The sequence below is a fragment of the Cotesia typhae genome, unplaced genomic scaffold, assembly GCF_013202065.1.
Source record: "Cotesia typhae breed Kobodo isofemale line unplaced genomic scaffold, CoteBio_Ctyphae scaffold_13, whole genome shotgun sequence".
NCBI lineage: Eukaryota > Metazoa > Arthropoda > Insecta > Hymenoptera > Braconidae > Cotesia > Cotesia typhae.
The window spans coordinates 4609205-4622144 of NW_027423774.1; the positions used below are offsets into that span (position 1 = coordinate 4609205).

The window sequence follows — 12940 nt, forward strand, 5'->3', positions numbered from 1 at the left end:
GAAAGTGGTAGAGCTCCAGTGAATGCTTAAAAAAATTTTCAATCCTTCTTAGCTTTTACTTCATTAATATTAAAGTCTGCAAATTAAATAGTTAGAAATAATTTTTGGAAATCGGTCTGCTCCACTTTCTTCTCTTTCTTCTCAATTTCAAAAATGACTCCATTGCTCAACTGATCGGTTCATTTTCAGCGAGGAAACATTCGTCAACGAAGATAACATTGCTACGGATAATAACGAAAAATTATTCCGTTTAATCGCAGAGATTATGGTTAATCAAGCATTTAGTGATGAAAAATTTTATAAACTTAAAAAACATCAATTACTCATACGAAAACTTAAAGAATATTTAGTATACTACATAACAGATCAGGTAAAGACTCCCTTGTATATTCCATCAGCTATCTTAAGATAAATACAATAGTTTCCTGTATATTTAATTACGTTCAGGCGACCAATCACTGGAATTTGATGGATTTATTCGTCATCAAGCAACGATTTAGTATTTTCGATGAAGATTTCATTTTTGGTCGAGTCAATTTTGGTGTAGGAAGAAAACATTTCCCTATCGGTTTGTTGAATAAGATATTTTTGTGTTTTTTTTTTTTTTTCCTTTTTTTAAAACAATAGTAATTTATTAATATTATTTTGTAATCCTGAAATCAAAGGTGGATTTATTGTTCGAATGATTGCTCATATTATTGGCGAAGCCAATTTTAAGGCTGCAGTCAACAATTTTCAGGAAGAAAGGTAAGAATAAAATTAAACAAGTTATAAAAGTAAGTTAATTTCGCTATTGTTGCCATCATAAGTGCAATTCATAATTAATTTAATACAAATGTATAGAAACCGAGGGAAGACTCAATCATTTATTTCTTATATGATCCAAATATCAAAAGATAAAGAAAAATTACTCGAAGAAATAATTGAAAATTGGAAAAGTTATAAAGGACATCCAGTAGTTACGATTGAAAGGAATTATCAGGCTAACAGTGCTATTATAAAGCAGTCAGCTTTTATACGATATTTAAACACGACTTCATTGAGGCGAAACTGGCAGCCATTGAATTTCGCAACTCAAGATGACGCTGATTTTGATGATACCACCGTAACTAATTGGCTTGATCCAGAAATGGAATCGCTAGAAATTGTAACACCTCCTCCTGACAAATGGCTCATATGCAACAAACAGCAGTTTGGTGTGTATTTTTATTGGGAAAGTAACTTATTCCCGGGGTATTTTTATTCGGAATCTATATTTGCAGGCTACTATCGGGTTAATTATGATGATAGAAATTGGGAACTGATTGCTAAGTATCTCAAGTCTGGAAATTACCAAAAAATTCATGTTCTGAACCGCGCTCAACTTATTGACGATGCATTTGTTTTGGCTGAATTTGGATACCTCAATTTCAGTATCGCCTTTGATTTGGCGAGATATCTCAAGGTTGAAACGAAATATGTCCCGTGGGCGACTTTTTGGGAAAAAATGTTTCGTTTATATCAATACTCTTCAATATCTGGTTCTCAATACTACGAACCGTTTAAAGTAAGCACTAAATCACACTCAAATTTTTCGAGTCTTGTACGAGAAGACGTACTACTTTTTATCGAAATATACCTTCAAAGTTTGTGATCTCGATCGGGAGTACAACGGAGTTCTTCGAAAGTTTTAAATAACTTGCTATTTTTTGCAGAATATGATTTTGGAGTTATCTGGCCCACTAGAACGTAAGTATCTGTCAGATGCAGCAGTTGATGATGACGATCGTATGGAAAGACTCAATAAAATAGCGTTTATAAAGTGGACTTGCTTCTACGATTCAACGTTATGCAGAAACTATTCACTTGCTAAACTCAAAAATTGGCTCGCGGATCCCGTTAAAAATCCGTCAGTTTGCCATTACACTTCGTTACCATATCGATCATTTAATAATTTAGTTTCTTCTAAAAAATTTCCTTTGTTTCTTGATGCAGACTTGTGGAGGACATCCGAAAAGAAATACTTTGTGCAGGGATTCGCAGTGCTGATAAGGAAACTTGTGAAAAATTATTGGAGAAATATTTAATTAATAAGGACGAAACCATTCTCTATGCACTCAAGTGCTCATCGAAGTATGAGATACTGCATGAATTAATCACGTTGTTTGTTAGTGGTCAATTGATTCAACAAAATTCTTGGTATTTCTTGATTAAAATTGCCGAACAGAGCACCATCGGTTTAGATACCATCATCAATTTTATTGGCAACAAACAAAACGTTATTCATAGCATGTAAATTTAATATTTTTCATACTTACATGCTTCAATAATATATTCTACATAGTTTTCATAATTTTTGTTGAAAATCTTTCTAGGCATAACCAAAAGGATTTTGACTCTTCAACAGGCTTTATCAACAATCTAGGAAAAATAACTTATGACATGTAACTATATTCTCAAAAATAGTATATGAATATAATTTGATCTATATTTTTTAGGAAATTTTTTAATTTTCACCTTGTTTGTTTATTTTTTTAGGAATCACTTCCAAGATTTGGTAGATTCTTTCTGTACAGTAATTGAGCAGTTCATTACAAATAACCAACAGCTCGATAAGGTTAGTATCAAAACTTCTTTTTTATTCACTAATCAACCATGTCAATATTAAAATTACATCTTTTTTTTTAGTTCAAAAAAATATTGTACGATAATACAAATATTCTTGGAAGCAGAGAAGTAGCTCAGTATTTGTACTTTACTGAAATAAAAGTTGATGCCTCAAATTCCGTATTCAATTCGATGAAAACTTACTGGAATGTTAAAGAAAAGTAATTTGGTTATTAAATTGTTAATGTAACTTCTACAAAATTATTCTATAAAAAACAAACATGTTTGAATGCTATGTAGTACAAACTTTTAGATTCAAAAGTCTACTGTTTAAAAATAGTGTGAATAAATATGACTTTATCGAAAACTTTTCTTTTTATTCGTTTTTTTTTCATGATTAACGTTATCATCATAAAAAATTTTTTACAACTGCGTCTTCAGCTTTCTATGCTCAAAATATTCAATTTTCTGATTTATATTACAGTATCTACAAGAGCGATTGATTACAGTAACTTTCTCGTTATAAAAAAATGTATTTGATTTAAAAAATAACAATTCTACACAGACAATTTGAAAATTCTCATCCAAAATGTTTTTTCCTAAATCTAGAAAACTTTTTTTCAACAGAAAACTTACCGTGAGAAAAATTTTTATTTCTTCAGCTAAGAAATAAAATTGTTTAAAATTTTCAACAAATTAATTTCTTGTCACAAAAATCTTTTTTTTTTTTTTTTTTTTTTTTTTTTCAAAACTTCTGACTTAACTCTCTTGTAATGAATCAGCTATTCTAGTGAATTAATTAATTGCATCAATTCATGATTAATCTAACCAAACTCATAATCTTAACATATATTTATTAATTTTATACAAATATTGTAAATACCGAAAACAGTTTATGTTCTAAATAAATAAACTTAAATGATTAAAATGACTACACTTCTTCTAATGACAAAGGAAGAAATTTAACATCAAACTATAGACCTGAACAGATTGGATATATATTATTTGTGATAGAATTTAGTACAACATGACCGATGGCTAGTTTGTTAAGCGACTTACAAGTCTCTGGGAGGTCTGGGTTCGAATCCTGGCGCCGGTATTGTCGGTTATGCGATAGGCTTCTTTCATTTGGAGGGGAGTCATTAAAAGTAGATTCAGTAAAAGACGTGATGAGATTAGATAGTAAGAATAGGGCTTTAACGCTATTAGCTTAAGAAATTCGCGCCGATGATATCGGTGTAGTTCAATTTGGTGAGAACAGCCAGCTTGTGAGTGTACAGTCGCTAAACATACTCGCTATCGGGTAGTTAAGTTTTTTATTTTTGATAAAATTTTTAGTATTAAAATAAAATAATTTTTAATCTATTAATTCTTGTTAATTAAAAATGTTTAACTTCTGCTTTGGAACAGAAGATAAATTATAAAATTATTAATTGTACAATTTTTAAGTGACTCAAAATAAAATTTTTTTCTTCATTAAGATTAATGATTTTTTGTACAGTAATTTTTTTTATTAATTGAGGCACATTTTAGGAACGTGTCATGAAATTTAATTTATTAGACGTCCGAAAAAATCTGCCGATAACAATGTGATAGAAAAAATACGATACACGTTTTAATTGGATATTAGATTTAATACATTGTCACCTATTGTATTTTTTTTTTATTTCTACAGAAGTAAATTTTCGATAAAAATATACGTTAATCCGCTAAAGATTAATTGGACAAAGCTTTGATATATAATAAAGACTAAATGACATTAACGCTAGTCAATTTGAGTCATTGAGCAATACTGAGCAATCTAGTTTCGTAAGTAGCGATTTTTTTATTTTAAAAGACAGTTGAATTACAAATAAATCATTTTTAGAATAAAGATATTAGCGTCGGAAGAAAATTTATTTAATACAGAAATGAAGGCATCAATATTTGGAGTGCTTTTTTTATTGACCATTTGTGGTTGTGAATGCACTGAAATCTGTTTGGTTTATGAAAGCGTGCCAATTTCGAAGTACAATGACCCTCAAGAACCAATTATCAATGCTCAATCATATTACTTAGAACGAAACGGGGAACTGTCAATAAATATCGGAATAAAATTCGAATGCAAAGTAATAATATTAAGCGCGGAAAATGTTACTTATATTGGTGGAATCAAACTGGAAAATACTGCAAATCACGAAATTTACACAACTGATGACTACTCTCTTTACGAGAACATTATCTTGAAAATTTCATTCGCGGAAAATATCCCTCCAGGGGGTTATAAAATCAACTTTAATTACAACTCCGAGATAAACTCGCCTGCTGTGCTTTCTGAGTAAGTATTTTGATTAATAATTAATTAATAACCCTGTATTTATATTCAACTAATTTCGGTTGCTCAATAAATGCTGATAAAACTTTCAAGATGAATCGTGCTGACCAATTTCGACAACGATCACGTTAATGGAAAAAACAGTGACGCAATGAGAGTATGGCTCCGAAAAAGTGCTCTGGACACAATCCATGGTATTTCTTGATAAAAATTGCCCAACAGAGCACCATCGGTTTGGCCACCATCATCCGATTTATTGACCACAAGGAAGACGTTATACACAGAATGTAAATTTAATATTGTCAATATTTTTATTATTCATTATTTTCATCAAAACTACTTCTAGGTATAATGACTACAATGTCGACCCTCCAACCGGCTTCATTACTAATCATGGAAAAGTAACTTATGACATGTAAGCTACACTTTCAACAATTTCGTATGAATACAATTTTGATCTATATTAGTGAAGTAAAATTTGAATGTTCAACTTTCTTGTGCACATTTTTAGGAAACATTTCCATGACTTCGTCGATTCTTTCTGTACAGTAATTGAGCAGTTCATTACAAATAAACAACAGCTCGATAAGGTTAATATCAAAATCACTTTCTCATTAACCAATCAAACTTTTCAATATAAAAACACTTCATAATTTTTTTCTAGTTCAAAAAAATTCTGATTGATAATTTCAAGATTCTCGGAAGTTATGAAACTGCTGATCATTTATATTTTGCTCAAATGAAAGTCAGCAACTCGACTTCTGTATTTGATTCGATGAAAGCTTACTGGGAAACTGAAGGAAACTAATTTGATTTTTATATAATTATTGTTAACTTAACATCAATTGAAACTGTTAAAAATTTTGAGACAATTAAGACTGTTTTGAACTTTTATGTAAATTTGCACTGGAATAATAAAATATAAACGAAAATTTTATTACTTTTTATCAAAAATTTGTTTTCCTATTTGTCACTTATATAGAATTACATAAAAAATTTATTTTTAAGAATCAAAAACGTTTCAATTAGCAATATAATTAATGGTTCCTCTTGCGAGTATGTCAAGCGACTGTTTATTCACAAGCTGGACGTTCTTATCCTCTTGAACTATCCCGACACATGAAGGGAGAACTTACAAATCTATCTTTAGTATATTGACAGCCAAGGGGCTTAACTTAAACCTAAAATCCTTCCATGCCGAGACTGGGATTCGAACCCAGATCTTCCAGTTACTCGTCAGTCGCCTGACAACCAAGTCATATTAATCAGACATTGGACGGAGCCGGAAAATTTTTATATATTCAATAGATGTTACTAAAAGTGCAGCGTTGTCAATATAAAGTATATAGTCAGTGACTGAGTATACCTAAACTAGGCTTAGTATAGATCATTTAATATGCATGATATTAAATTCCAATAATATGTTTTGATGTAGTATTTTTGATTCGTAGATGTATTTGCAGTGGCCTGAAATGTATCCTCATGAATGTATCGTCAGATATGTGTGGGTTAGGGTGTGCCAAAATGTAACTTCCGTGAGAAACCTTTTAAAATTAAAATTTTGAGTTCCGCTTTCAACAGAGGCTACGTTTGTGTGTTTCCTGACGTATTTCGAAGTGAGAGGCGATTTACTTTATTTGATTTTCATAGAATTTGTAACAGAAGATTCAATCAGGCTCTTCCTATGAAATTTTAAATTTTCAGCGAAAGTGCCCAAACTAAGCTTCTGTTAAAAAATTCTATGAAAATCAAATTTATCGTCTATAAAGTACATAGTCACTGACTATGTACTTTATATTGTCAACGCTGCACTTTTAGTAGCATCTACTGAATAAATAAGAATTTTCCGGCTCCGCCCAATATCCGATTGATAGGACTTGCATGTTAGGCGACTGATGAGTAACTGGAAGATCTGGGTTCAAATCCCAGTCTCGGCATGGGAGGATTTTAGGATTAGGTTGAGCCCCAGGCTGTTGAGCCCAAGGCTGTTAAGCCGCATGCTGTTGAGCCCCAGGCTGTTAAACCCCATGCTGTTGAGCCCCAGGCTGTTAAACCCCATGTTATTGAGCCCCAGACTGTTAAACCCCATGCTATTGAGCCCCAGGCTGTTAAACCCAATGCTATTGAGCCCCAGGCTATCATTGTTCTCTATTAGGTTTGTAAGTTCTCCCTCCCTGTGTCGAGATAGTTCAAGAGGACAAGAACATCCAGCTTGTGAATAAACAGTCGCCTGACATATTCGCAAGAGGAACCATTAATTATTTTGCTGTTTTAAAGCTCAGAAGAATATCAAATAATAATTTAACCTTTTTTTAACTCCAGAAATTTTTTGATAATTTCGTTAATAGCTTTAACAATTATTTTAAAAAAATTTATTGAATTAGTAATAAAAATTTCTAACTCTTTTTTCAAGTGAAAAATTTTTTGCTACTCAAAATTTAATCAACGATAAAACAATTACATATAAGCACATATTGAATGATCTATACTAAGACTAGTTTAAGCATACTCAGTCACTGATTATATACTTTATATTGTGAACGCTGCAGTTATAGTACTATCTACTGAATATATAATGATTTTTCGACTCCGTCCAATATCCGATTGATAGGACTTGCTTGTTAGGCGACTGATGAGTAACTGGAAGATCTGGGTTCGAATCCCAGTCTCGGCATAGGAGGATTTTAGGATTAGGTTGAGCCCCAGGCTGTCATTGCTCTCTATTAGGTTTGTAAGCTCTCCCGCCCTGTGTCGAGATAGTTCAAGAGGATAAGAATATCCAGCTTGTGAATAAACAGTCGCCTGACATATTCGCAAAAGGAACCATTAATTATTTTGCTGTTTTAAAGCTCAGTAGAATATCGAATAATAATTTAACCTTTTTTTAAGTCCAGAAATTTTTTGCTAATTTTGTTATTGGCTTTAACAATTATTAAAAAAGGAAAAAAATTATTGAATTAATAATAAAACTTTCTAATTGTCTCTTTTTGAGTGAAAAATCTTTTGTTACTCAAAATTTAATCAACGATAAATCAATTCTAAAAATCTAGTAAAATCAGATTGATTAAAAAGTTTTTCAAAACGATTAAAATGCTTCAGAAAATTCTGTTTCACTAAAAAAAAATGCATAAAAAATATGTTCTCAAGTGAAAAGATTCACAACTACAAATACCAAAACATCTTAGAAGTATTTGAACTCATAAATATCAAATAAGCCGTACATACTCGCGTAAGTGTATGTTATACACCCCCACACGCTCAGGTCTTACTACAGTGGTACCAAACTGTATAACTACTAAATTAGGTATATATTTTACGCTGTCAGTCATGTGTGTCATAGCATTACATTTACTGCATATTTATAAAAATTTCTCATAGCGATTCAATGTCTAGCCAATGGCTTGCTCGTTAAGCGTCTAACAAGTATCTGGAAGATCTGGGTTTGAACCCCAGTCTCGGCAAGGAAGGAATTTAGGTTTAAGTCAATTATAAGCGCGCCGCATCCACCGTACTCTCAGTTTCTAAGGTTTTCCTGTCCCTGACGGGATAGTTCAAGTAGTCAAGAACGTCCAACTTGTGAATTAACAGCCGCTTAACACCCTCGCCAGAGGGAGCATCATATTTTTTTATTTGATTTTTTGCTAAGGTTTTATTCAATAAAATATTTAGTTCCGATTTAAAAAAAAATACAATTAAGGATTAAATGAAAGCTATCAAGATAGAAAATTATTTTTTATTGCAAAACGTTAATTAACAGCGATCTAATAAAATTAATTGTTTTTTAAAGATAAGCTCAAAAATTTTTATTATACGACATAATAACTTGCGTTTCAAAAAAAAAAAAAAAATGACATCGACCTGCTATTAAAACTCGAACTTCAAGCACTTACTCGAAAAATTGTCAGTAATTATAACGATAAGGAGAAATTTATCGATTTAATTATTTTAGATTTTTAAGTAACAATAAAAAGTAATAAAAAAAAAAAAAAAAACAGGATGCTATAACAGTAAAAAAAATAAAATTACTTTCATTTGTACATTAACCATTTACTTTATTTTAAACACATATACATTACTTTAACACCATACATACATGTTATGACGTCTTTCATCTTGCATATTTTTTTTTTTTTTTAATTAATTAATTTTTGTGTAATATATTCTTGCAGATTTTCCATTTTTTATTTTATCATTCTCAAGATATGTTTTAAAAATACTAAATTATTTTAATTAAAATTTCATTGTTTAGCAAAATTTTTGTTTATTTTTAATTGTTCTTCATTAAAAGTTCAAATCAATTTTTTTTAAAAAAAAAAAATCGGCAAAAATATTTTTTTAACACTCTTGTAGTCCTTTTTTTTTACTTCCATCTGAAATATTACTCTCAAAAACTCTCGTCCTGCAAGAGTGTTTTGCTCGCTTTAATAATATTTTTCTACACTAAATTTATCCATTATTATTATTATATATATCGATTATTATTTTTCATTGACACAGTTACACATTTATGTTAACTTGTTACGCAATTACAAGTGTATTATCTGATTATAAATTTATAAATTTATTGTCTTTCAACTACAGTACGACTTAATCAATCTTGTTTCAAATTATTCAATTAGTCATTTAATAAATCTAATTTTGAATTTTCAAACTTGAAACAATTTTTAATTATTGTCAATAGTAATTTAATGAATATCGGCAAAGTTTTTTAGACTGCAAATAAAATTTCGCTAAAAATGGCTCGTAATTTTTCTACCTTTTAAGCATTTAAATCACACAATAATTATTATCATTTTTATTCATTTAAAGCTGATGTATATTCATCACAGTAATAATACATGTATGTATTTTTTTATTCTACTTTTTCATTACAATAATTAATAATTATTTTTTTTTATATTTATTATATTTTTTTAATTTTATTGATTTATTAATTTGAATTATTTCCAAATTTTTTTTCAGAGTCGATAACAATTCATTAATAAAATTTTATTTCATAAATTATTTCCAATAAAAATTTTTAAATTTATTAAAATTTAAAACCACAAAATTAACTTGTTTTTTTCAATCAATTTTTTGTTAAAAAAAATTTTTTTCATGACTGTAATTTAATAAACTTATCAAATTGTTCTGATTAAAAAAAAAAATTTATTTTCAAAATTTTTATAATTAAATTAAAGCTAAAGCTAATTTTTTACATTAAAGTCATGTCAAAAAATAGTCAAAAACTATGAAAAAAATTATTTTGAACTAGATATTAAATATTTTACAATTTTTTTGACTCTTGTAAAAAAATTGGAAGTATCTCAAATCAAAAACTAAAAAAAAAATTTTTTTATTAAATTTTTTGGAATTGCATAACGTAATAAAAGTTCTCAACTACTCAACATTTGTTACTAAATATTGTTCAAACATAAATGCATCATATCAATATATATTATGTTATAAGTTATTATAAATTATGATTACAATATATAAGTTAATATATTTTTCTTCTTATTATTTATCATTTATATAATTTGTTCATCTACGCTTTGATTGTACACATATAAATTCAAATGCACGATGCATGTATTTGTATATTAATCACAAACATATTTATCAAGTACAATACAAACTCCACAATTAATTTTTACGTATCAATATCAATGTCAATATCTCTGTAAATATTAATATATTATTTATTTTTATATTTTTATTTTTGGAACAAATCTATTTAGATCTATGCACCATAAATTTTTATTATTATTTTATTTTACCTAATTCTACGTTATAATTATCAAATAGATTACTTTATTTTTCGAGTTTTGTTTTCTCAGTAAGAAAATACTCGTTTTTTTCTTATAAGTATCCTAAAGCTGTACCAAGTTTACTCAGGCATAAACATTTTTTAATTAAATAGATAATTTAATATAAATATATTTTATATGATCACTGCAACATTTTTTTAAATAAAATATTTTATCAGTTTTCAACTCTAAATAAAATATTTATAGCCTGTATAAAAATTTATTTTGATTAATAATTATTTTTATAAACTAACAAATAACTTTATTAATAAATTTTTTATTAAACCCGTAAAAAAAATTTTTTTAGGCTATTTGTGTGGATTTAAAAGAATGTTTTTTAATTTAAAATTTTTTTTGAGGATTTTTGATTTTAATTAAAGTAATTTACAAAAAAAAATTTATTAATTTAAAAATTATCAACGAATAAATTTTTTACAATATTAGCAACATTAATTTTTATTTTAAAACTTAATTTTTAAAAGTTAACTTTCTTGTAGTGAGACAATTTTGCGACCATGCGCCACCTATCGTCATTTTTGGGAACTATGATTGATTCAAAAATTTATATCAGCATATATGATCATATTAAGCCAGATATAAACATCAAAATTCTATGTAGGCGTATAAGGCCATATAAAAAAATTTTTACGGGTTGGTAGTAAAAATTAAATGTTTGATTAAAAAAAAAAAAAAAAAAATAATTGTATTAAAATTTTATCGAATATAAAAAATTTCATAAAATCTGTTAATCATTGCCTGAACAATAAATATTTTTATTCACTGCATTAAATGACTTATTAATAATAATTAACTTATTTCTTAAGAACTATTACTTAAATCTCTTCAATACTGTACATGTAATGTATAATTTGACTTGTAATTAACATTGACTTGACAGGAGTGACTATATTATTTTTTATTTCTTTTGACTATCTTTTATTAATTAAAAATTATCAGTTATTGAAATATTACTTACGATTATGACATTAATTTTATTTAATTATAATTAGTATGACATGAATCTAGATTGTGTGCAACACTTCTGTTTTAACAATAGCCAAGCGTTAGAAAATTACTTAGAATTTTTTAGTTTGTGAAAAATAAAAGAATTTCATATTGTTTTTGTATCACAAGTATGTATTTTTCCATTTTCCTGCAACTTAATATTTTTAATATTAAGGTTTTTCTACAGACACTGAGAGAAAGAAAATAAATCGTAAGTATGAAAGATTTTATAAGAATTACATTGTAAAAAGAGAATCACTCTTATATAAAATTAAAATAGAAAGCTTTTAAATTAAACTTTTAATTTTTCCGAGCACCAATTGCCGTAAAAATGTAAAATAATTTTTTGTGAATATTTTGAATAATGATGCAACACATTTACCGAAATTTTATCTATCTCACGGCATCTAAGTAATTATATTAATGATAATAATTAAAAAAAAATGTTTGTAACTCCCTAGACCTTCAAATAGACTTAGTACCTTAAACTACTATTTATCAAACACTTGTTTACTCAATTTTTATACAAATTTTTTGCTTCATTTGTAAACTAATCATAATAATTTTATTATTACATCTTATCACCCGAGCTTATAAATTACTTAACTTAATTATCATTATTATTTTATCCTTAAACCTAAACTTATAATATTTATTGTCCATTTCGGAACATTTTCTTAACCCTAAGTATTGTCTGCTCACACAGTATTGTCGATTATTATCAATTATCATCTATATTCTCATCATTAATTGTTGTCTGGATACTAAGGAAGACCGATTTTATTTCATTCAATTATTGTCATGCGCAAGCGCGGTCATAAATATTTTTTTTTAATCAACAATCAAAAACAATTCCGGCGATAAAAATATTTTTTATTTTTTTTTTTTACCAACAATATGTCTTAGAAAAATTTAATGTCTGTCTAATAAGACTCATTATATTATAGAGTTATAAACCAATAACAAATAATAATAATATATATATATATATATATTTCTATATCAAATTTATATTAATATTTATAATGTATATCAATAAACATTTTAAAAATTTACTATCAATTTTATTAAACAAAAAGTGCGAATTAAAAAGTGCAGGTGTAATTCATATCCCTAGAATTCAGTCAACATATTTATACTATAATAAAATGTACTTATATTCATATTTATTGTCGTATATTTGTTATATTATATAATTATATATTTGATTAATTAATACAGCATCTATGAAGCCAGAACAATAAAT

The 12940-nt window shown here is 27.6% G+C and overlaps 1 protein-coding gene across 1 annotated transcript; it reads left to right on the plus strand.

The window, feature by feature from the left end:
- The first annotated feature begins 478 nt into the window (after positions 1-478).
- LOC141534969 (aminopeptidase N-like) lies at positions 479-2927 on the plus strand. Its single transcript, XM_074254643.1, has 9 exons — positions 479-568; positions 666-747; positions 844-1196; positions 1263-1546; positions 1695-1888; positions 1975-2271; positions 2355-2423; positions 2518-2596; positions 2668-2927. The coding sequence occupies exons 2-9, from the start codon at positions 683-685 to the stop codon at positions 2809-2811; spliced, it is 1485 nt and encodes a 494-aa protein (XP_074110744.1). The 5' UTR covers positions 479-568; positions 666-682; the 3' UTR covers positions 2812-2927.
- The last annotated feature ends 10013 nt before the right edge of the window (positions 2928-12940 follow it).

Coding starts and splice junctions, on each gene's coding strand:
- LOC141534969 (XM_074254643.1), top strand. CDS start 683: ATGATTGCTCATATTATTGGCGAAGCCAATTTTAAGGCTGCAGTCAAC. Junction 1,547..1,694: donor AATACTACGAACCGTTTAAA/GTAAGCACTAAA, acceptor TATTTTTTGCAG/AATATGATTTTGGAGTTATC. Junction 2,424..2,517: donor GGAAAAATAACTTATGACAT/GTAACTATATTC, acceptor TTATTTTTTTAG/GAATCACTTCCAAGATTTGG.